General features: G+C 44.5%; 1 protein-coding gene across 1 annotated transcript; it reads left to right on the top strand.

The window, feature by feature from the left end:
• The first annotated feature begins 1,578 nt into the window (after positions 1 to 1,578).
• On the top strand, positions 1,579 to 21,982 carry MCOLN1 (mucolipin 1). The gene is made up of 14 exons (XM_033173102.1): positions 1,579 to 1,673; positions 1,956 to 2,173; positions 5,343 to 5,510; positions 5,593 to 5,749; positions 7,529 to 7,646; positions 8,621 to 8,717; positions 8,914 to 9,013; positions 10,468 to 10,574; positions 12,029 to 12,178; positions 13,085 to 13,186; positions 14,196 to 14,318; positions 15,394 to 15,600; positions 17,637 to 17,767; positions 21,521 to 21,982. The coding sequence occupies exons 1-14, from the start codon at positions 1,670 to 1,672 to the stop codon at positions 21,555 to 21,557; spliced, it is 1,719 nt and encodes a 572-aa protein (XP_033028993.1). The 5' UTR covers positions 1,579 to 1,669; the 3' UTR covers positions 21,558 to 21,982.
• Positions 21,983 to 22,922: the final 940 nt, after the last annotated feature.

Genomic DNA, 22,922 nt, shown 5'->3' with positions numbered 1-22,922 from the left:
GCCCAGCTAATCTTTAACAGATAAGATAACTGTGTTCTTAGTTTCAAAACAATAATACGGGTATTGTCACAGCTGCCAATGTAGAAATGTGCAAAAAATTCCTTCTTCAAGGAGTTGGTTGTCCTTTGTCGTGATTGATTGGGCATGTGCCAAAATTGCGAGGCAGTTTGTTGTGTTCCTCCTAAATCCCGTGAGCTTGGTTGAATGAAAAGTCTCGAGGGCGAATGAAGAAGTGAAAGACTACAAAATCTCAGCAGTGGAGTCTTTTGAGGAGGACAGAGGCGGGGTTACCTGAGAGCAAGTGTGGTGCAGCGGTTAGTGAAATGAGCTAGGATAATAGAATCATAGAATGGTAAAGTTGGAAGGGACCCCAGTGGTCATCTAGTCTGCCCCCCTGCAGTGCAGGAATCTCTGCTAAAGCATGGGTGAGAGTTATCTTCAAATCCTCACTTGAGCCGTCAAGCTAACTGGGTGACCCAGGGGTCAGCAAACTTTTTCAGCAGGGGGCCGGTCCACCGTCCCTCAGACCTTGTGGGGGGCTGGACTATATTTTTTGGGGAGGAATGAACGAATTCCTATGCCCCACAAATAACCCAGAGATGCATTTTAAATAAAAGCACACATTCTACTCATGTAAAAACACCAGGCAGGCCCCACAAAGAACCCAGAGATGCATTTTAAATAAAAGCACACATTCTACTCATGTAAAAACACCAGGCAGGCCCCACAAATAACCCAGAGATGCATTTTAAATAAAAGCACACATTCTACTCATGTAAAAACACCAGGCAGGCCCCACAAATAACCCAGAGATGCATTTTAAATAAAAGGACACATTCTACTCATGTAAAAACACCAGGCAGGCCCCACAAATAACCCAGAGATGCATTTTAAACAAAAGGACACATTCTACTCATATAAAAACACGCTGATTCCCGGACCGTCCGCTGGCCAGATTTAGAAGGCGATTGGGCCTGATCCGGCCCCCAGGCCTTAGTTTGCCTACCCACGGGCTAGCTGCTCGATTTCATCCTAAACAACCTCACAGGGTTGATTGAGAAAAAAATGCTGGTGGGTATAAATGCAATATTTCTATTTGCTTTAGGGAACTCTCCTGCCTTCAGAGACTCTCAGAGGGCATGTCTTGGATTTTAGGGTGTGTGTGCACGTGTGCGCGTGCTGAAGCATACAACACTGTAGTTTCTTTTGTTCAGTGTGCTGAACTTTGTGTCTGTGCCAATCAGCAGTTTAGATCCCTTGTGGAATTTCCTCTTTGGACTAGTAACCAGAAACACAGGGTTGTCTCACTGAGAAGGGTTCCTTCTTTCTGCTGTTCCTCCAGAGTGCTAGGCGCATCCCCCCCCTTACCTGCCTCAGAGGAGCTGGGAGCAGCTGTTTTGTGCTCGCCTTGCACAACAGCATCACAAACACCAAAACAAGCTGTTTTGTGGCAAGGCCTATCTCGCCTGCTCACATTTCCTAGAGCTGCTGTGGCTGATGCATAGGCATAATTTGCCCATGGCTGCGTCTTCAAAGACATGCGCTCGTGTTTTTCTTAGGTCCTCACTGGCAAACAGAACACCTCGAAGGGGATCGTAAAGCAGCAAGAAGTCACGAAGCCGGTCTTGTGAGAGACTCCTCTGATAGCAGCCAACTCCGAAACTGCGGGATGGGTAAGGCCAGAGGACATTGTTGTGAATGCTGCAAAGCTGTGAAGTTTTATTTCCTGTTGATTTGTCAGATTCCTGGGTATCAGGGGACGTAAAATTGGGCTATGCTTTGATGGGCTTAATTGCTGTAACGCTGTATGTTTCAGTGCTTGAGTAGCCTAATCTGTAGCTAAACCACAGGAATCTCTGGATCACGCTGATGTGAACAGAAAGGATTTCAGTCCCCTTCCTTATGGCATGAAATCGGTACCGTAGAATCCTGTGCGCTTTCCCCCCTCTTTGCAGAGACACAGAAGCTGCTGACCCCAGTGAATAGCTACGGGTCCCAGGATGGGGACACGAGGCCGAGTTTGGGCTTTGGTTCTCTTCAACCAGAAGAAGAGGACCTCCGCCGTCGCCTGAAGTATTTCTTCATGAGCCCCTGTGACAAGTTTCGTGCCAAAGGCCGCAAGCCATTCAAACTGGTGCTCCAGCTGATCAAGATCCTAATAGTCACTATTCAGGTATGTGAGGTGCGGGTGGCGCTGTGGTCTAAACCACTGAGCCTCTTGGGCTTGCCGATTGGAAGGTCGACGGGATGAGCTTCCATTGCTCTGTCCCAGCTCCTGCCAACCTAGCAGTTCGAAAGCACACCAGTGCAAGTAGATAAATAGGTACCGCTGCGGTGGGAAGGTAAACAGCGTTTCCGTGCGCTCTGGCTTCCATCATGGTGTCCCATTGTGCCGGAAGCAGTTTAGTCATGCCGGCCACATGGACAAACTGGACAAGCTTGGAGGAAAAAAATCTTTCTAAAGATACTTTTCTGTTTAAGTTACATTATTATTCATCAGGAAATAAGGATTTGTTTTAAGTTTTTCCTGTGTGCTGAAACTCAGTCTCAGGTTGTTTTTTATTTAAAACAACAACAACCGTTTAACCACATCAGTTAACAAACATGGATACATAAGCTATAATGTTATTGTTTCAGTTAAATAAATTGTTTAAATTTGTTATTAAGGAAATGATTGTTTTTCTCCTTCCAATAAAGTACAGCAGAAAAGTTGTCCAAATATAAACAGTTAACTTATTAAACCTCACAATAATCTGTCCTATATGTATTCTGTCCTATATGTATAATCTGTCCTATATGTATTTCTAATAGCATAACCAAATCAGTAATTTTTGATACAACTTTAAAATCTACTCTGAAAATTTATTATTCCAAAAATGAAGCCTTCCTCTGGTTGTGAATATTAAGACGATACCAGCAGGAATGAGTCTTTCTGTTAAAAAAAAAAAAAGATTTCAACCAAGTCTGACTGACTAGTGATTTAAATCAATTTGATTTAAATCAAAACCACCCTGCAAGGCACTGCTGTGTTGTGGGGGTACAAGAGCAGATTCAGAACCCGATGCCTGAATTTCTGAAAGACTGCCGCAGGAACGGGCTTTGTGGTTGACTTCCCCATAAGGAAGGACTCTGTCAGAATGGAATTGCTCTCTCGTTCCAGATAAGCTTGCCCAGTTTTAACCAGTGCCAAAATTGAGTGCATCATTCCTTTTTGTTATTGACTTAAAAGCTGGCAGGTCAATAGCAGAGGGCACAGGCTTGGAGGGAGGGAGGGAGCAGGTCTACAAAAATCTAGGAATGTATCCTGAGCGTGGGGCAGTAGATCTCTTCAATCCTCTCCTCTCTCTTCTGGCAATTGGCTTTACATCCTGGAGATTTCCGAGCAAAGAAAAGAAAGGGGTATGTAGGGCTGGGCGATATACGGATATATTGTCCAAAACTGGTTTGAAGAGCATATCGTGATATCGGTTTCATCATTTTTGACCTGGCAATATGTCATGAATCATGGTGTGTGTGTGTGTGTGTGTGTGTGTATTATGCAAAAATCACAGTGGGGGGATGGACCGTGAAGCCAGCCAGTGACTCTACAAAGCTGGGTCATTCCACGCCAAATCACCTGATACTAATACTCGACCGTGCTCTCACATCTCAGGTTTTGTTTAAAATTTTTGTGTGTGAACATACCTATGAGATCACCTCAAATTAATTTTTTTAAAGATTTTTTTGGTCCAAAATTGGGCGCAGGAGAATTATTTTAAAAATTTCAATTTTCTCACGATTTAGGCTAATGTAATTTCTGTGTCAAGTTTAGAAAAAACAACCTATTCCGCTCCTAGAAATTCCTATTTGTGGGTGGTAAAATTAGGGGCAGGGGGGAGGATTTTACTGATATTTTTTTGGAGGGGGGGTAATTCTCCTGCCATTTGGATGGAGACAGAAATGGGGGAAAATCAGAAAATTAACCAGAACACTCCCTGGGAGCATGGAATTTATGAAGGTCAAAAAACCAAGGAGGATCTTTAAAAACTGGCCATGGGGTGGGAGGAAGAAGAAGGCTTCAGAATGTCTCCCCTCTTCCCCGCTTACCTTACCTTCTGTGGCAGCAGGGGAGGCAGAAGACAATTCTCTGGGCTTTCGACTGAGCCACAGATAGTTGTCCGAAGGAGACAGATGTTTCCGACATCAACTGATCCAAAAAAGACAGTTCTCTGAAGCAGACAGACATCTGTGGTGTCAACTGATCTGAAGAGACAGCTGAATGAGCTTTTAACTGATCTCAGGTTCCTTTCAAACAACTCACCTGGTTTCCTGGGAAACAAAACATTCTGCAGCCCATTGTGAAGTCAGATCTTGGCCAAGGCCTCACCCAATGGGCAGTGGACTCTCTCTCTCTCTCTGTCTCCATCTCAGGCCCATGTCAACACTTGGTATCTTCATCCAAGGTCCAAGCACCTAGCCTGCCCCTTAATCTACCCCTCCTCAGGAGGGCCAGGGCAGCTGGATCTGGGCTTCCCGGATAGGTTCCCCCAAACACCCCCTGCCTCACATCCCTATGGGAATCAAAGGGAATAAGGTGGGCCGTGACTGTGATCCAGTTTCCAACACCTCATGAAAACTCACTTGCCTGCCCAAGCTGGCCGGCTGTTCCTCATTTAGTCATTGTGCATTATCTTTTCCAGTGGTTTGAAAGTTCTTGCCTTTTCATTTTAGGGTGTGAGCTACTCCTTCTCTCTCCACCTGGCTAACTCGCCACCTCTAGGCAGCTTTAAAAAAACACATTTGTACTCTCAGGGGGTCTTCCTTGGTGCTTTATTTTCACTTGAACACCCCACCTTTCCTCCAAGGAACTCAAGGTGGTATATATGGTGTGCTTTCCCTGTCCAAATTATCCACACAATAACCCTCTGAGGTAAGCTAGGCTGCCTCCAATACTAGAAGTAGTATGAGGCTATGGTGGCTTTGAATGATGCCCCCCACACCCTGGGGTAGGGGCTGGGAGCTAGAGGATGAGGGTGAGGATTCACCCTGAGGGAGCCCCAACCACCTTATTCAAAAATGGTATCCCAGAGCTTTTAATGTGTAGCGCAGATCCGGCCAAAGTTTAACAATACAAAAGTAAGACAAGCAGAAACAGAAGTTACCTCAGACCCAGATAAACAACACAAACCTATGGTGCTTGAAAAGGACATATAGCCCCTCGTTTACCAAATAGTAAACTGAAACATTAAAAAAAGAAATAAATCTAGAAAATTAAAATCTATATTATATCTACTGCCCAGTGTGTCATAGATTCTTAACTGCTCCTTTTCTTGGTCCCTGCTCTCTGTCTCCCCTCCGCACAGCTTGTCCTCTTCGGGCTCAGCAATCAGATGGTGGTCACCTTCAAAGAGGAGAACACGATGACGTTCAAACACCTCTTCCTGAAGAACTATGTGGATGGGGCAGAGGAGACCTATGCGGTTTATACACAGGCAGATGTCTATGAGCACATGGCCTATGCGGTGGATAAGGTGAGAAGCGGGTAGACTGCTGGTGGGGAAGGGGAAGGCAGCTGGACTTGACCGGGATGACCATTGCAATTTCCCCCTGTAGTACCTGGCCGTTGCGAACGAGACAGTCGGACGCTACGCCTACGTGCCTGCGGGGAGCGCAAACCAATCAGCGCTTATGCTTTGCCAGCATTACTACCGGAAAGGAAGGATTGACCCGGCCAATGACACCTTCAACATTGACCCCAAAGTCATCACAGGTGAGCAAGTGTCTTTCCCAGAACCTCCAGCATCCTCTATGCTCTGCGGGGGATGCGGGTGGCGCTGTGGTCTGAAGCCACTGAGCCTCTTGGGCTTGCCGATTGTATCCCTGTGACGGTGTGAACTCCCGTTGCTCTGTCCCTGCTCTTGCCAACCTAGCAGTTCGAAAGCACACCAGCGCAAGTAGATAAATAGGTACCGCTGTGGTAGGAAGGTAGACGGTGTCTCTGTGTGCTCTGGTTTCCGTCACTGTGTTCTGTAGCACCAGAAGCGGTTTAGTCATGCTGGCCACCTGAGAGCCAGTGTGGTGTAGTGGTTAAGAGCGGTAGACTCGTAATCTGGGGAACCGGGTTCGTGTCTCCACTCCTCCACATGCAGCTGCTGGGTGACCTTGGGCTAGTCACACTTCTTTGAAGTCTCTCAGCCCCACTCACCTCACAGAGTGTTTGTTGTGGGGGAGGAAGGGAAAGGAGAATGTTAGCCGCTTTGAGACTCCTTCGGGTAGTGATAAAGCGGGATATTAAATCCAAACTCTTCTTTTCTTCTTCTTCTTCTTCTTCTTCTTCTTCTTCTTCTTCTTCTTCTTCTTCTTCTTCTTCTGTCTGTGGACAAATGCTGGCTCCCTCTGCCTGAAAGCGAGATGAGCGCCACAACCCCATAGTGACCTCTGACTGGACTTTACTATCCAGGGGGCCTTTACCTTACCTTACCTTATGCTCTGCACCTGTGGAGATGACCCATCTTGCTGTTTGAGTTCCACACTGGGGTTTAGAGTAGGGTTGCCATATTTCAAAAAGTAAAATTCCTGACACCCACAAAGTTGTTGAGTTTTTTTGGGGGGGGGGGGCGGTTGAAACACACCAAAATTGTTGAGCTTTGTTTTCGGAACAAACCAGCTACTTTTTCCATCACATTGCCATACATCCAAGTTTCCCCAACATTTTGCCGATTTGGCAAATTTCCCCCCGGTGCCATTTTTACACCTGAAAACCAGGACATGTCAGGAATTTCCCTGATGTATGGCAAGCCTAGTTTAGAGGAAAGGTGTGCTTTTAGAGTTAAGGCACAGTTCCTTGTAAAATCTAGACGCTCTGCTCTTTACACTTTCTGCTTTGCTGAGTTGTGCTTCTTTCAAGTTTCTAAGTTACTTGACTCGTGTTGATCTGTGACCCAGATTATGGGAAGCTGCCTTGTTTGTGCAGGAGGTATGTTTATGAAATGCTATTCTCTGCGTTTTACCTTTTACAAATAAAAAATGAGTAGCAGGTGTAACTTTAGTTTGGGAAGATACTACAAAACTGCTGGCGTTTTTTTCCTTTCTCCTCAAAGAAGGCCAGGGCCTTTTCAGTGATGGCTCCGACCTGGTGGAATGCTCTGTCCCTTGAGACTAGGGCCCTGCAGGACTTGATCTCCTTCCGCAGGCCCTGTAAGACAGAGCTATTCCGCCTGGCTTTTCAACTTAACCTGATCCTTCTTTTCCTTTTCCCTTCCCCTTTTTCTATGAAGAAACCCCACATTAATTTTCTTCCCTGGTCTCCTTGCTGGCCCTAGCAGGACTAATCTGGCCAGTTAGCCCTGGTGATGCCACATTTATGTTGTATTTATGCTGTTTTTAAAGTCGTTTTTAATCAATGTTTTTATGTTTGTTGTTAGCCGCCCTGAGCCCGATTTTGATCGGGAAGGGCGGGGTATAAATAAAATTTTATTATTATTATTATTGCTGCCCCTATACATCTGAATGTGTCAAGGCCTGGAATCTGTTCCTCTTTTCTGTGTAGAGTGCCTTGGTGTGGATCCCCCACAGAATATACCTTCTGCCCAGGACTCTGAGGAGACGTCTGGAGCCCTCCTGGAGCCAGACCGCAGTTACAGGAACTTTACTCTCAAGTTTTACAAGTAAATAGACTAATTTTCTTGGTGTTTGCAATAGCCGGAAAGATAAGACACACACACCAATTGGAGGAATTCAGAGGGGGGGAATTCATGTTTTCCCTTGCAACTTTATTTTTAAATCATTGAGGCTTCCTGCCTCCCATTACATTTTTTTTTGCGGGGGGTGGGTGGGGGGAGACAACTTTGCAGATCTGAAGGTTTCTGCCTACTAATCTTACATTTATCAATTGACATGTTGCAGCTGTTGATTTTTGTACCCAACATGGTGTCAGGGACCATGCTGAGGAGGGCTGCACTGAGGAGGAATGGTGGGAGCCTCCCCCTGCTCCTGATCAGCATCCTGAATCTTCCCAGGAGCAGGGAAGTAGTATAGATTTGGAACAGTGGTTTGCACAGGGACATAGTTCAGGAGGCAGAAGTTGGGAAGTACTGGGTGGGGAACAGCTAGGAGGAGAAGAACTGGGGGAGAGAGAGAGAGAGAGAGAGAGTAAACTGACTCACTTTCTCTGGAAAGCGTCCATCTGCTCAGCCCAAGGTCAAGGAGAGCAGATAAGGTGGCAGCACAGAAAGCACAATGGTTGCGAGATCAGGTTGCAAGACGTGGGAATGTTGGGGGGGGGGAACCAGGGAGGAAGTGGGTGGAACCCTTAATTGGGAGCACCTTCATTCCGAGGAATGGATTCTTTGTTCTCTCGCTGTGATCATTAAAATTTCTAACTGGTAAGAGACTCCTTTCACTTGGTTCTGCTTATCTACGGCCAAAAGTGGGGGAGGAAGCCGAGTCCCTGAAGCCTGACGCATGGTTTTCAAAATGTGCAGGTTTTGCCTCCTTTTTCTGAGTTTATAAGGCTCAGCTCCCTTCAGTTTTTTTCTGACAAGGGAGGCTCTCCATTCTGTTTGCAGTCATTCAGTGGGAAACTGTGACGTTCGGTGGTAAATTGTGACAGGGCTGACCCTCCACGTCTTGCCTCTGCCAGGCTCATCAATGTCACCATCCGGTTCAAGCTGAAAGCCATCAACATCCAAACCATCATCAACAACGAAATCCCGGACTGCTACACCTTTTCCATCACGGTGAGTAAGGATCCTTGAGGAGGTGTTGCTTTTGCCTTCTCTCTGCCTGTGTTTGAGGACCCCTCATTCACACGCTGGACCGAGAGGGCCGGAGATGCTGCTCTGGGGGCTCCTTCTGCTGTGCTGCCTGGTGTAATTTCCCCCAGGATGTACATTGTCATTCTTTTCGTCTTCTTCTACTCCTCCTCCACCCCAGATCACATTTGACAATAAAGCACACAGTGGCCGAGTGAAGATTCACTTGGACAACAAAGTGGATATCCAGGAATGCAAAGACCCCAGTGTCTCTGGCAAAGGTATCGGGGGGTTTCAGGGGGAGCAGCATAGTACAAGCATTAACCTTGTTGAAAGCAGCACCTCACCTGTATAAGAGCAACGCTTAAATCACTGTTCAGGGACTGTTGGCCGATTGATTTTTTTTTTTTAAGGGTTCGGTCTTTAGTTCCTGGCTAATAAGAATCAATATCCTAATTGGCTTAAAGGACGTTTGGCTTTTTTTCATGATGCTGTAAATCTGAGTGTGTCCATAAGGCTAGCCTCATCCTGCCAAAATACGGACTTCGGAAAGAGAGATTTGAGTGTTATGGAACTCTTTCTCAGCCTCCACATTGCCGACTTATCCCATTCATGAACCCATTGAATTGGTAACCTCTCGATTCCTTCTTAGCCGTCTAGTTCAATGACTTGCCAAAGCCTGAGGCGATTCATTTCATAAGCTTATGCTGCAAAAAGAAACATATTGCTTTAGTATCCAGTTTCACAAACTGATGTCCACAACGCTGATAACGTTTAAACTCATTGTCATATCCGCCTCATTAGCTGGTGATTTTCGTTTTCTAAATTCAAAAGCCTCGACCTCTTTAAGATTTTCTTCATGGGGAAGGATGTTTGCATCACTAAGGCTTATTAGTCCTTTTTCTGGACCATCTCAAGCACATAAACTTTCCTTTGAAGGACTGGATGACCAAAACTATACCTTATATTTCAGCCATGCTGCAGATTAGTATAATGGCATTGTGACACCTGCTGTTTTACTTTCAGTTCCATTTTTAATCATTTCTAGCACTGAATTGGCCCTTTTTACGATGGTCGCAGCCAAATGGCTTATATTCTCAGTGATCCCAAGGTCTTTGTCCTGCTTGTTTTTATCCCGTTTAGGCTCGACCAGTCCTAAGTCCCTACAGCTCAGGCTGTTCTCTCTTCCTCTCCCATATTTGCTTTTGCTTTTGGCAAACCACCTTTGCCCCCTTTTCCCGTAATGCTTGTCTGTCCCTGTTCCAGCTGGCCAACTTTTCTCTCCAGAAACCCTAGGACTTCTTCCGTGTGCCTCATAACATCACTTTTGCTGCCTGCGCAAACCTTTGTCCCCCACCAACCTCTGGGTTCTCTAACCAAGCCTATTTGGACTGAAAATTCTGTGGGTGGGGAATGTGGCCATTTCCTTGTTCTCTAGCTCCCCACATTTTCTAGAAACCCACCACTGCCTTCCTCCTCCAGTGTGGTGTAGTGGTTAAGAGCGGTAGATTCGTAATCTGGGGAACCGGGTTCGTGTCTCCACTCCTCCACATGCAGCTGCTGGGTGACCTTGGGCTAGTCACACTTCTCTGAAGTCTCTCAGCCCCACTCACCTCACAGAGTGTTTGTTGTGGGGGGAGGAAGGGAAAGGAGAATGTTAGCCGCTTTGAGACTCCTTCGGGTAGTGAAAAGCGGGATATCAAATCCAAACTCTTCTTCTTCTCATTTCTTGCAGGAGACAACAGCTTCCGGATGTTCTTTGACGTGGTGGTCCTCCTCATCTGCGTGCTGTCTTTCATCTTGTGTGGCCGCTCCATCATCAGGGGGCTCCTCCTGCAGCATGTGAGCATTGCTGGGTCATCCCTATTTACAGACGTACCACCCAGGACTTTCTGCGTGAAAAGTCTGTGCTCTTTTCACTGAGCTGTGGACAACGCGCCACACACAGATTTCAGGGTGCTGCTGTCTGCAGGCAGGAGCTTCGTTGAGCTGATCCGCTCTAGTAAAGAGCTGGAAGTGATTGTAGCATTGGTGGGGCAAGCAGACAAATATTCCAAAGTATGTTTGCATTCATAAACCTGGATCTTGTGCAACTCAAGGTCTGGCCAGGCCATGGCATGAGGACCTGCCACAGCAATAGTTGTGTGGAGTGCAGAAATAGGGAGGCGGAGTGTTTGAAACGCACCAGGTGACTACAACGCCCCCAGAACACACACAGACACATAAAATTTCAGGGAGATCTGGTGATTGTAGCAGGATGGGGTGGGGAATGATGTACCAAAACAACTTTTAAAAGAGGCACATGAAAAATGTTGTTAGGATGGTGCAGAACGGTGATGAGATGTTTGCCCAGAGATTTTAGCAAAGGACATTGGTGAAAACTTCATCGGCTGCTTAAGGCAATGCTTAATGTAGCAATCAAAAACTGCTTTCAGCATTAAAAATTCTGTGCTTGTGTGATCCAGCAGCTTTTATTCTGCAGAGACTCCAGTGCCATATTCTTCTAGCAGTGGGGACGATGTCAGCCAGGTTTTTTCTCGGGCTGGGTGATATAGCAATATATAATCCAAACCCGATTTGAAGTCCGTATCTTGTATCGGTTTCATAGTTTATCATGTCAATATATTGTGAATCCTGGTGTGTGCGCATGTGTGTGTGCGCACACGCTATGCAAAAATCACAATGTGCAGGAAAAACACGAAGCCAGTCAATGCCTCTACGTGGCTCCATCCTTATTTCAGACATTGTGATATATCAGTACAGTGGTACCTCTGGTTATGTACTTAATTCGTTCCAGAGGTCCGTTCTTAACCTGAAACTGTTCTTAACCTGAAGCACCACTTTAGCTAATGGGACCTCCCACTGCCACTGCGCTGCCAGAGCACAATTTCTGTTGTTATCCTGAAGCAAAGTTCTTAACCTGAAGCGTTATTTCTGGGTTAGCGGAGTCTGTAACATGAAGCGTATGTAACCCGAGGTACCACTGTATATTGCAATGTTTAGCTGGTAATATATCGTGATGTTGGAAACCAGATATCGCCCAGCCTTAGTTTTCCCCCTCCATTGCAGAATAGCTAGCGGTTGCCTCATAAGAACTGTGTCGCTGTCTAGACTTGCGCTTCGTGGTTGGGGCCTTCCAAGCTTAACAGTAGAAGTCCTTATCTCCCCCTTCTGGGGCAAGGGAAGCAGGAAAGGAGAGCAATCGAGGGCGGCAGGGACTTTGACAGGAGGGAACAAGAGGCCGTGTGTTTTGCAGCAGTTGGGAAGCTCACGGGCAGCACCTTTTCCTTGCACAGGAGTTCAGCCATTTTTTCCAGCGCCGCTACAATCAAGACATCTGCCTGTCCGACCGACTGGAATTTGTGAATGGTTGGTACATCCTGCTGGTGGTGAGCGACATCCTTACTGTGTCCGGGACCATCATGAAGATAGGGATTGAGTCCAAGGTAAGAAACAGTCCAGGTGTCAGGGGCTGAACGGAGGAGGAATGGTGGGATGCGCCCCCCCCTTCCTGCACCTTCCCGAGAAGAGGAGGGCAGTATAGATTTAGAACAGTGGTTTGCAGAAGGGCATAGTTCAGAGGCTGCAGAGGGGGAAAGCTGGGAAATATTGGGGGAGCAGCAGGAAGAAGACACACCGGGGGAGAGACAGCTAACAAACTCGGTGTCTCTTGAAAGCATTCCTGATCACCCCCTCTTCCAGAACCAGGTGTGCCATGAGAGTAGCAGAACAGTAACCTCTGAGGCGGGAAGCACAGATTAGCCGGCGCAAGGGTGACGTAGAATAGGAGGGACTGAAGGGGTGGGACTTTACTCGGAGCAACACCATTATCTAAACAACAATAATAATAATAATAAAATCCTTCCAGTAGCACCTTAGAGACCAACTAAGTTTGTTCTTGGTATGAGCTTTCGTGTGCATGCATGAAGGTATCTGAAGAAGTGTGCATGCACACGAAAGCTCATACCAAGAACAAACTTAGTTGGTCTCTAAGGTGCTACTGGAATGATTTTTTTATTTTGTTTTGACTATGGCAGACCAACACAGCTACCTACCTGTAACTGGAACCATTACCTGAGAGAGATTGCATCCTTCCTCCCTCTCTCTCTCTCTCTTTCTCTGAATATTGAATAAACTACTTAGTAAGAACTCTTTGTTTTTATGTTTCTTGACATCCCACTGGGGGAGGGATAGGATTTCCTGAAGCCGTGACACCAGGCAGCCTGACGGCTACAGCCCAGTGAAGAAGGTCTCAGATCCTGGGCTACAGTCTGAGCAGAAGGGACCCTGCTCTCACCACTACTTCTGGCAGCCTAAAGAGCAACCCTGCATGATGTGTTGTTTATTTGCAGAACTTTGCCAACTATGACGTATGTGGAATCCTCCTGGGCACCTCTACACTCCTGGTGTGGGTCGGCGTCATGCGTTATCTCAGCTTCTTCCAGAAGTACAATGTAAGCTGTGCCCCTTTGCTTTTTTTTCTCATGCCCTATATATCCGGGAGGGACGCGGGTGGCGCTGTGGGTTAAACCACAGAGCCTAGGGCTTGCCGTTTCAGAAGGTTGGCGGTTCGAATCCCCGCGACAGGGTGAGCTCCCATTGCTCGGTCCTTGCTGCTGCCAACCTAGCAGTTCGAAAGCACGTCAAAGTGCAAGTAGATAAATACGTACCGCTCTGGCAGGAAGGTAAACGGCGTTTCCGTGCGCTGCTCTGGTTTGCCAGAAGCGGCTTAGTCATGCTAGCCACATGACCCGGAACCTGTACGCTGGCTCTCTCGGAAAGTAAAGCAAGATGAGCGTCGCAACCCCCGAGTCATCCGATGGTGTTTCCTGCCATCTCCTTATCAGGAAGAGTTTCACCTGCTAAACGTTGACAAACCAAGCTGCCCTTGTTTTGTTTTTTTGTTTTTAAACATTATTTAATTTTTCAAATTCTGAAATGTACAAGCAATTATCAAACAACCAACATAGAAGCAGAATTCCGAACACTCCTGAACTTCCTTCTTCCCCTTTATGGCTCCTCATATTAACCTTTTCCTCCTGCATTAATCCTCCATTAATCCAAATCTTTTAAATCTCCATTGTACCCAAAATTCAACATTAAACTACAAGCATTATTCCAATCCTACTAATAATTGTTCACAATGGTTTTTAAGGTAAATTATCTATTTCCCCCATTCCTTATTAAAAATGTGGTCTTCCTGATTTCTGATTCTTCCGGTCATTTTTGCCAATTTGGCATAGTCCACCACATATGAGAAACCTAAGATTTCCAACGTGATGGATTCTGTAACCCAAAACAAATGTACTTGCGCTGTGCATCTCCTGCCTCACTGTTCCTTATCTGGGTCACTACTAATTTCACCAAGGCAAGAGCCGACCTGGGACTTGTAACTGGGTCTCCCTGATCCGAATTGAGGACGGCATTTTCCCACTCAAGTTTTCTCGCTTGCTGTCTCCCTAGATCCTCATTGTCACCATGCGGGTTGCCCTCCCCAACGTCATCCGTTTCTGCTGCTGTGTGGCCGTCATCTACTTGGGCTATTGCTTCTGTGGTTGGATTGTGCTGGGACCCTACCATGTCAAGGTATGTGGAAGGGGAGCAGGGGGCACAGAACTGTCATGGAGCCACCAGCTTCAGTGCAAACAAAGCAACGAACTTTTCAGATCATTGTCACCGTTAATATGTGTCTTCCTTGGGGAAATGGATGATTGCTTAAATCTTGGAAGAGTTAACACTACAACAGAGCCAAGCGGTTGCAGCTTTTTTAATGCAGAAATGGCGAAACGTACTAGAAATATAAGAAATCAAGATAACAAACTTTTTTTATAAATGGTTCCATTTATAAATGGAAATGGTTTATTGAATATTCACGGACAAATTGTAAACAGATAAGAACATTGGCAGGATTATTGTAATAACCTGCAGTTTCATTAGAGTACATATTTAAAGTAGATGCATAAATGAACAAATTAAGTTGATTGAGGTATGCAGAAGGTATTAAAAATAAATTTAAGGAACCGCAGAAAGAGGGGGAAGGAAGTCAAATTTTGAAATGTTAAAATGACTGTAAAGTTACTGAAATGCATAAACCTGAAAATCATTCTCGTCGTCGTCATAAATGGCTGTTTCTCCCACTCGCCTATTGTCTCCAGATTTGGGGCCTCGCTTGTCCTCAGCTCTTGTCTGCTGTTTTGGTTTCTTTTTTTCTTTTTTTTTCTTTTTTAATTTTTTTAATAAACTTTATTATTTTAAAAAACACTCAAACATGTAACAAATATCACAGCATTGAGAATTAAATACAACAAAACATAACATAAGGGAAGAAGAAAGAGAAAAAGAAAAGAAAAAAGAAAGAAGGAAAGATGTAAAGGAAGAAAGGAAAAGAAAAGTAATAAAAAGGAAAATTAAAAATATTTACATTATTACCAAAAAGAATAATCCAATACAAACATAAAAAACAAAATTATAACATAATTTCCACGAATTAAAACATTCTGATGTTGAATAAAAAGGACTTCCAATTAAACTCGCTGTTTCTGCTATTCATTATCTATGTTTATCGCACAGTTATAAGTTTTTATTTTTGTTCCTTTTTATCTCTTTATTAACTCTTACTTGATTTATCATCTAGTTTTATCATCTGCTGTTTTGGTTTCAGTTCCGCACCCTCTCGATGGTGTCAGAGTGCCTTTTCTCGCTCATCAACGGGGACGACATGTTTGTGACCTTTGCGGCGATGCAGCAGAACAGCTACTTGGTGTGGCTGTTCAGCCAGCTCTACCTGTACACTTTCATCAGCCTGTTCATCTACATGGTGCTCAGCCTCTTCATTGCGCTCATCACTGGCTCCTACGAGACCATCAAGGTTAGCCCTGTCCTTTCTTGGACTTGAGCAGCTTCTCTCAGAGGCCTCGACAAAGCAATGCATTCCATTGGCACTTCCAATCTTGCGGCTTGCTTTATCCTGATATTAACGTGAGTTAGAGGCAGAGATTGGGCGTGTGTGTTGCTATTCCTTTTAGAGCTCTGCTGTCAAGGACTGGCTGGGTAAGCAGGAGTGGTGGGGGGCACCAGCTGGTAAAACCCCCAAGGGAAACCAAAGAGGAGGAAGGTTCAAAGCCTGGGGTTGGTATGGGGATGCCAGGGAGAGGTAAGAAGGGACAACAGGATTTAGTGAGCATGGAGAGCCTGTGACAGAGAGCAGTTCTGACGCAGAAGAGGGGCACAAGGCTGCAGAAAAATGAGAGCCTGCCTCTCCTGCTCTGACAAGCTCCTCTCTCCCCTTGTCTCCAAGGACATGCAGAGTGGTGCATAGAGCAAAACTGAGGTCAGAGGTGTCCAGATGCAGTTTGAGACTGCTTGGGAAACATCCAGCAGAGGAGAGCCTTGGAGGGGGTGGAATGTGGGGACAGTCAGTCCTGCCAGCTGCTCCGTAGGGCGAGACCCAGGGTGGATTTGATTTAAATCAAATCGATTTAAATCACAATTTAAATCACAATTTAGATCACTAGTCAGTTACAGGTGGGTAGCCGTGTTGGTCTGCCATAGTCAAAACAAAATCGAAAATTCTTTCTAGTAGCACCTTAGAGACCAACTGAGTTTGTTCCTGGTATGAGCTTTCGTGTGCATGCACACTTCTTCAGCTACAAGCAACAGTAACAACTTTCTGTTGTTTCACTTTCACTTTCTGTAGTTTCTTCTTTCTGAAGAAGTGTGCATGCACACGAAAGCTCATACCAGGAACAAACTCAGTTGGTCTCTAAGGTGCTACTAGAAAGAATTTTCGATTTTGATCACTAGTCAGTAAGACTTGATTTAAATCTTTTTTTTTTTTTTACAGAAAAACTCATTCTTGCTGGTATAATCTTAATATTTACAACCAGATGAAGGTTTCATTTTTGGAATAATAAATTTTCAGAGTAGTTTTTACAGTTACATCAGAAACTTCTGATTTGGTTATACTATTAGAAATACATAGGCAGATAATTATGAAATTATTGTGAGGTTTAATAAGTTAACTGTTTATATTTGGACAACTTTTCAGCTGTACTTTAATGGAAGGAGAAAAATAATCATTTCCTTAATAACAATTTAAACCATTTATTTAACTAAAACAATAACATTATGGCATATGTATCCATGTTTGTTAACTGATGTGGTTAAATGACTTTAAAAAAAAGCAAAAAATCCTTAGACTGAGTTTTAGCAAACATGAAAAACTTAAATCCTTATTTCCTGATGAATAGGCTTTGGACTATACTGTAACCTAAATAGAAAACTATCTTTAGAAAGATATTTTCCTCCAAAAGCATTTTATTTTAAAAATCTGATTAAATTTTTTTAAAATGTGATTTAAATAAAAATAATAATCCATTAAAAAAATAGTAATTGATTTTTATCCACCCTGGCAAGACCATTGTGGTGTAGAGAGCCAGTGTGGTGTAGTGATTAAGAGCGGTAGACTCGTAATCTGGGGAACCGGGTTCGCGTCTCCGCTCCTCCACATGCAGCTGCTGGGTGACCTTGGGCTAGTCACACTTCTCTGAAGTCTCTCAGCTCCACTCACCTCACAGAGTGTGTGATGTGGGGGAGGAAGGGAAAGGAGAATGTTAGCCGCTTTGAGACTCCTTCAGGTAGTGAAAAGCGGGATATCAAATCCAAACTCTTCTTCTTCTATTGAGAGCGTTGCTGAGTGTGCCCTGAATAAAGAAATTAACTTCACTAACAGCTGGCTCTGCTTCTCCTGCTGAGCTGCATCGGACTCCAGCCCTGAGGCCTAGTGCCAGTCCAGAGACACTGTCTGAATTTTTGCGTCTGATAGGAGTCATCTCCTTCCTGCAGTCCCAGAACTGCTCTGACCCCTAGATATTGCTATGCAAACCCTGTCTCTTGCTCTTGCAGCATCAGTGTGAGGGGGAAGCGGCAGTCACCCAGCTCCACGCTTACATAGCTGAGTGCAAAGACAGCCCCAAATCGGGCAAGTTCCGCCGGGACAGTGGTTCCTCATGTTCAGTCTTCTGCTGCTGTGAGAGGTGAGTCTGCAGGAGATGGGTCTTGAGTGACTTTCCTGCTATTCGGAATGCCTGTTCTTGGGTTCCAGCCATTTGGGTGGCCAGGCCCCGTTTGTACTCCAAGATCAGGCCCCACATTAAAAAAAGGTAAAGGACCCCTGACCGTTAAGCCCAGTCGCGGACGACTCTGGGGTTGCGGCGCTTATCTCGCTTTACTGGCTGAGGGGCAAACGTTTGTCCACCGTTTTTCTGGGTCATGTGGCCAGCATGACTAAGCCGCTTCTGGCAAAACCAGAGCAGTCCATGGAAAAGCTGTTTACCTTCCCGCCGGAGTGGTACCTATTTATCTACTTGCACTTTGACGTGCTAGGTTGGCAGGAGCTGGGACTGAACGATGGGAACTCGCCCCGTCGTGGGGATTTGTTTTTTTTTTTAATAAAGATTTTATTATTTTCCATATGCATATATAAAGAAAACAAAACATACACCAATACACTAAAAATACAAAATACAATAAACAATAAACGAATCAAACAATGACACAATAAACATAAGAAAAACACATACAAACCTGTCTAAGCTCTTATCTTTATCTCATTCTTATTCTATCTTCTACGCATGGGGGACTTCCCCCACACCCTCCACTGCATTGTTAATTCAAATATACTTTGGGTAGCTATATATCTACTTTCATAACTATTAACCATCTTATTTATCCTCAGATTTCTTTACTTAAAGCATAGTTCTTAATCTATTCTCAAAATCTTCAGACATTCTTATTTATATCTTATACTATAAAATTCTTACTAAAACTTTAATTTGAATTTATCTAGCTAAAGCCTATTTAACAACTAATTCTGCTCAGATATTCAGTTTTACACCATTAATTAAGTAATCCTTAAATTTCTTCCACTCCTTCGACACCTTCTCCTCCCTCTGGTCTCGGATTCTCGCGGTCAGTTCAGCAAGCTCCATAAAGTCCATTAACTTCATCTGCCATTCTTCCACCGTTGGAATCTCTTCACCCTTCCAATTTTTTGCCAATAATATTCTAGCTGCTGTTGTGGCATACATAAAAAATACTCTGTCTTGACTGGGTATCTGTTCATTGGTCATGCTCAAAAGGAAAGCCTCCGGTTTCTTACTAAAGGTAATTTTCATTACCTTTTTAAGTTCATTGTAAATCTTATCCCAGAAGACTTTAACCCTTGGGCATGTCCACCACATATGATAAAAGGTACCTTCCACTGATTTACATTTCCAGCACAAATTAGTCATTGACGGATTCATTTTAGCAATCTTAACTGGTGTTAAATACCATCTATATAACATTTTCATGATATTTTCTCTTAAGTTATTACAAGCTGTAAATTTGATACCTTCCTTCCACAGTTTTTCCCAGTCCTCCAACATAATGTTGTGTCCCACATCCTTTGCCCAATCTATCATTGTTGACTTAACCATTTCATCTTTCGTATGCCACTCTAGCAACAAATTATACATTTTGGAAAGGTTTTTTGAGTTCGATTCTATTAGCTCTGTTTCCAGTTTTGATTTTTCAACTTGAAAACCAATCTTCTTGTCTGCTTTAAAAATCTCATAGATTTGATGATATTGCAGCCAGTCGGTGACCTCACTTTTTACCTGGTCATAACCTTTCAATTTAAACGTTTCACCTTCCTGCTGCAATATATCTGCATATCTTAACCATCTTGCAGACATATTAGGTCTCTTGTAAGCCTTGGCCTCCACCGGTGAAATCCATCTAGGAGTCTTTCTCTCTAACAAGTCTTTATATCTCAACCAAACCTGATACAGGGCTTTTCTAACAACATGACTTTTAAAAGTCTTGTGGATCTTAACCTTGTCGTACCAAAGATAGGCGTGCCAACCAAACATGTTGTCAAAGCCTTCCAAGTCTAACACATCAGTATTTTCCAGTTTAAACCAATCTTTCAACCAGCAAAAGGCCGCCGCTTCAAAATAAATCCTTAAGTCCGGCAAAGCAAAGCCTCCTCTCTCTTTAGAGTCTGTTAAAATCTTGAATTTAATTCTAGGCTTTTTTCCTTGCCATATAAATTTTGATAGGTCCTTTTGCCATGTTTTAAAACAGTCCAACTTATCTAATATTGGAATGGCTTGAAATAAAAACAGCATCCTTGGTAAGACATTCATTTTCACAGCAGCTATTCTGCCCATTAATGAAAGTTTCAATCTTGTCCATATCTCTAAGTCCTTTTTTATCTCGGTCCACAACTTCTCATAATTGTCCTTGTACAGGTTCAGATTTTTTGCTGTGAGGTTGATCCCTAGATATTTTACTTTCTTAGCAAAGTTGAGGCCAGTAGATTCTTGTAGCTCTTGTATTTGTTCTATTTTCATATTTTTGGTCAACACTTTGGTCTTCTGTTTATTAAGTTTGAAGCCGGCTACCTGCCCAAACTTCTCAATTAATTCCAATGCTTTGGGGACACTACTTTCAGGATCTTGTAGGGATAACAAGATTTGAACCGCCGACCTTCCGATCAGCAAGCCCAAGGCTCAGTGGTTTACACCACAGCGCCACCTGCGTCCCATAAGTCCCCACCTTGCCCCTCCCCACATCCCTCTTCTGTGCAGGAGGTCTGGGCTGTGCCTCCAGAACAGGTATTAAAGGACTCATTGGGGGCAGAGAAGCGAGCGCTTGGAGCCCAGGACACATCTTTGGGGGGGGGGCACTCAGGGAGGGTGCAAAGCTTGGTTGTTCTTTCATCTCCCTCCTTTTTCTTTTTCTTTCCCAAATAATATTTATTAGTTTTCCAAATTTTTAATGCATCAATACCAAATTACATCAAATTGGATACAAGTTTTTCAAAAAGTTGTCATCCCACTCTTCATCCTAAATGTTTCCCTGCTTTCCCCCATTGCGTGATATTACATATTTATTTCTAATTCACATTTCATTCCTTATACAGTGATACCTCAGGTTACATACGCTTCAGGTTACATACGCTTCAGGTTACAGACTCCACTAACCCAGAAATAACGCTTCAGGTTAAGAACTTTGCTTCAGGATAAGAACAGAAATCGTGCTCTGGCGGCACAGTTGCAGCGGGAGGCCCCATTAGGTAAAGTGGTGCTTTAGGTTAAGAACAGTTTCAGGTTAAGAACGGACCTCTGGAATGAATTAAGTACTTAACCCGAGGTACCACTGTATTCAGTTTACAGTTATTATTTCTTTTAAATTCCTTTACCCCTTATCCATCAGCTGTCAATTTATCAATTCCTGCTCGTATGTAAAATATATTCCCTTAAAAAACTAAAGTCCTACATCCCCCTGCCTGTCCGCTTTAAATCTTTACTATTTCTATATCAATTTTACTTTCTTTTCATCTTGCATTTGCCGCCATCTTTATCTTCTCCACAGTATTTCACATCTTGATAATAATTTTTATTAGTTTTCAATTACATTCCAATAATAAACTCATTATAACAATGCCGAATATTAATACAATTACTGACACCAATCATTCAGATAACGAATTATATAATTTAGGTGCCCCCCCCCGCATGCTAGAACTGATGGTTTGGTGATTTTCTTTATTTCTGCATTTCATATTTCACTTTTCAGTAGTTGCTTGTCTCCACTCCACCAGTCAGCGCCCATTTTGTGTCCGGCCCCATATTGTTTTGCGATTCACGCTCTCTCCACGGCGTTTGCGATCTATTATCTGTTGTAAGATGATTTCACAAGGATGCTTTTTTTTTCCTCCCTCCTTGAACCCTGCCCCCAAGAACCCCACTGCAGGAGAACGTCCTGGTGGTGAACTGAGCGCTGTGACAGAGCGAGGAGGACTGCCTTGGCTGATCATTGCTGGGCACGGACCTGCATGTGGACCTCTGAGACTGACGGAGCCTCCCGTGTCCTGTCTTCCGGCAGGGACTAGGACGAGAGGGGGCAGCCGATATCCTTGCCTCCTGTGGGCTGTGACCTTATGTGCCGGCTCCACAGAGAGCCGTTGAGACAGTCCTTGGTGTCTGAGCAACAGACACTTGGGGGGGCCAGGGGGAGGGGACTAGAGTTTTAACCAGTATCTCCCCCAGTCTTGAACTGGCGCCGCAATAGCCCCGGCTGATTTATTGCTGACCTGTGTATACCGGCTTTTCCCAGGCTCCCTGTGGGATTAGCAGGTTTGCCAGACAGTCGCAGCGGGGGAATGCAGTTTTGCTTTAGTTTTTTGTTTTTGTTTTTTAAAAAAAGGTTTTATTTTGGAAGGGAAAAAAAGACTTATTATAAAAGGTCATCCCAGGAGTGAGTCAGTGCAAAGCCCCTTTTGAGGACCTTGGAGCTTTCCACGCTGCCTGCGCATCAGCCTTTTCAAGTGCCACATTTGCCTCCGAAAGACTGGCGCAAAGGTTCTGCTCTGTTTCCCTCAAGCATCTGACATCTGGCTGGCGCCTGGCAGGTTCGGGATGCTACAGGGTGGATTTTAACAAAGCCTCTATGTTGTAAGGGGTGAGGAAGCTGCTTCAAAACACTGGGGTGCAGGGCAAGGCTTTTTCCTGCCTCGTCCTGTGTAGGATTGCTCTGGGGTTTGGCTAAAGTGTCCTTCCCATCCTCTTCCAGTCTGCGGCCTTGTAGCTGTTTTGGTTTGGAACAGATTCTGTTCTAGATCAGGCAGGTAGGCCTGTCTTAAGGATGACACACCTAATCTTATCCTTCAGCCTCTGTGGTCCTACAGTAGAGGCAATTGTGCTGGGCATGGCTTGCGTTTCGATCAGGTATCAGTAAATCCATTTATTCGCCCGGATTATTGCACAGGAAGATTGCAGCATGCTCACTGGTCAAGTTTAGGATCAACAGAATACGGGATCTTAAATGAAATGCAAGTAAGGCTAAGACTGGAATCTACTTTGGAGAAAATATTTTTTCTGCTTCAGAAGAGACACTCGCCTACAGCTAAGGCATGGGACTGCTTTCTGCGGGTAGTTTGATCTTCAAGGCAATCTCTTGCACACAGTTCCATGTTGTTCGGGATTTTGCATCGAGGCTAAGGAAGATATTGGTGTTTATACCAACAAGGGATCACCACATCCACTGATTCCCTAGAGTGCTCTGGCTTTACTCCAAAACATTTGCTTTGAGTAAGGACACCATGTTCTCCTGCTTTCTCTGGGCCTCCTTTAGAAAAATGAG

This window comes from Lacerta agilis, chromosome 16 (assembly GCF_009819535.1).
Source record: "Lacerta agilis isolate rLacAgi1 chromosome 16, rLacAgi1.pri, whole genome shotgun sequence".
NCBI classification, from domain to species: domain Eukaryota; kingdom Metazoa; phylum Chordata; class Lepidosauria; order Squamata; family Lacertidae; genus Lacerta; species Lacerta agilis.
Note: the sequence above shows the minus strand (reverse complement) of the source record. Positions and strands in the feature narration are given on the sequence as shown.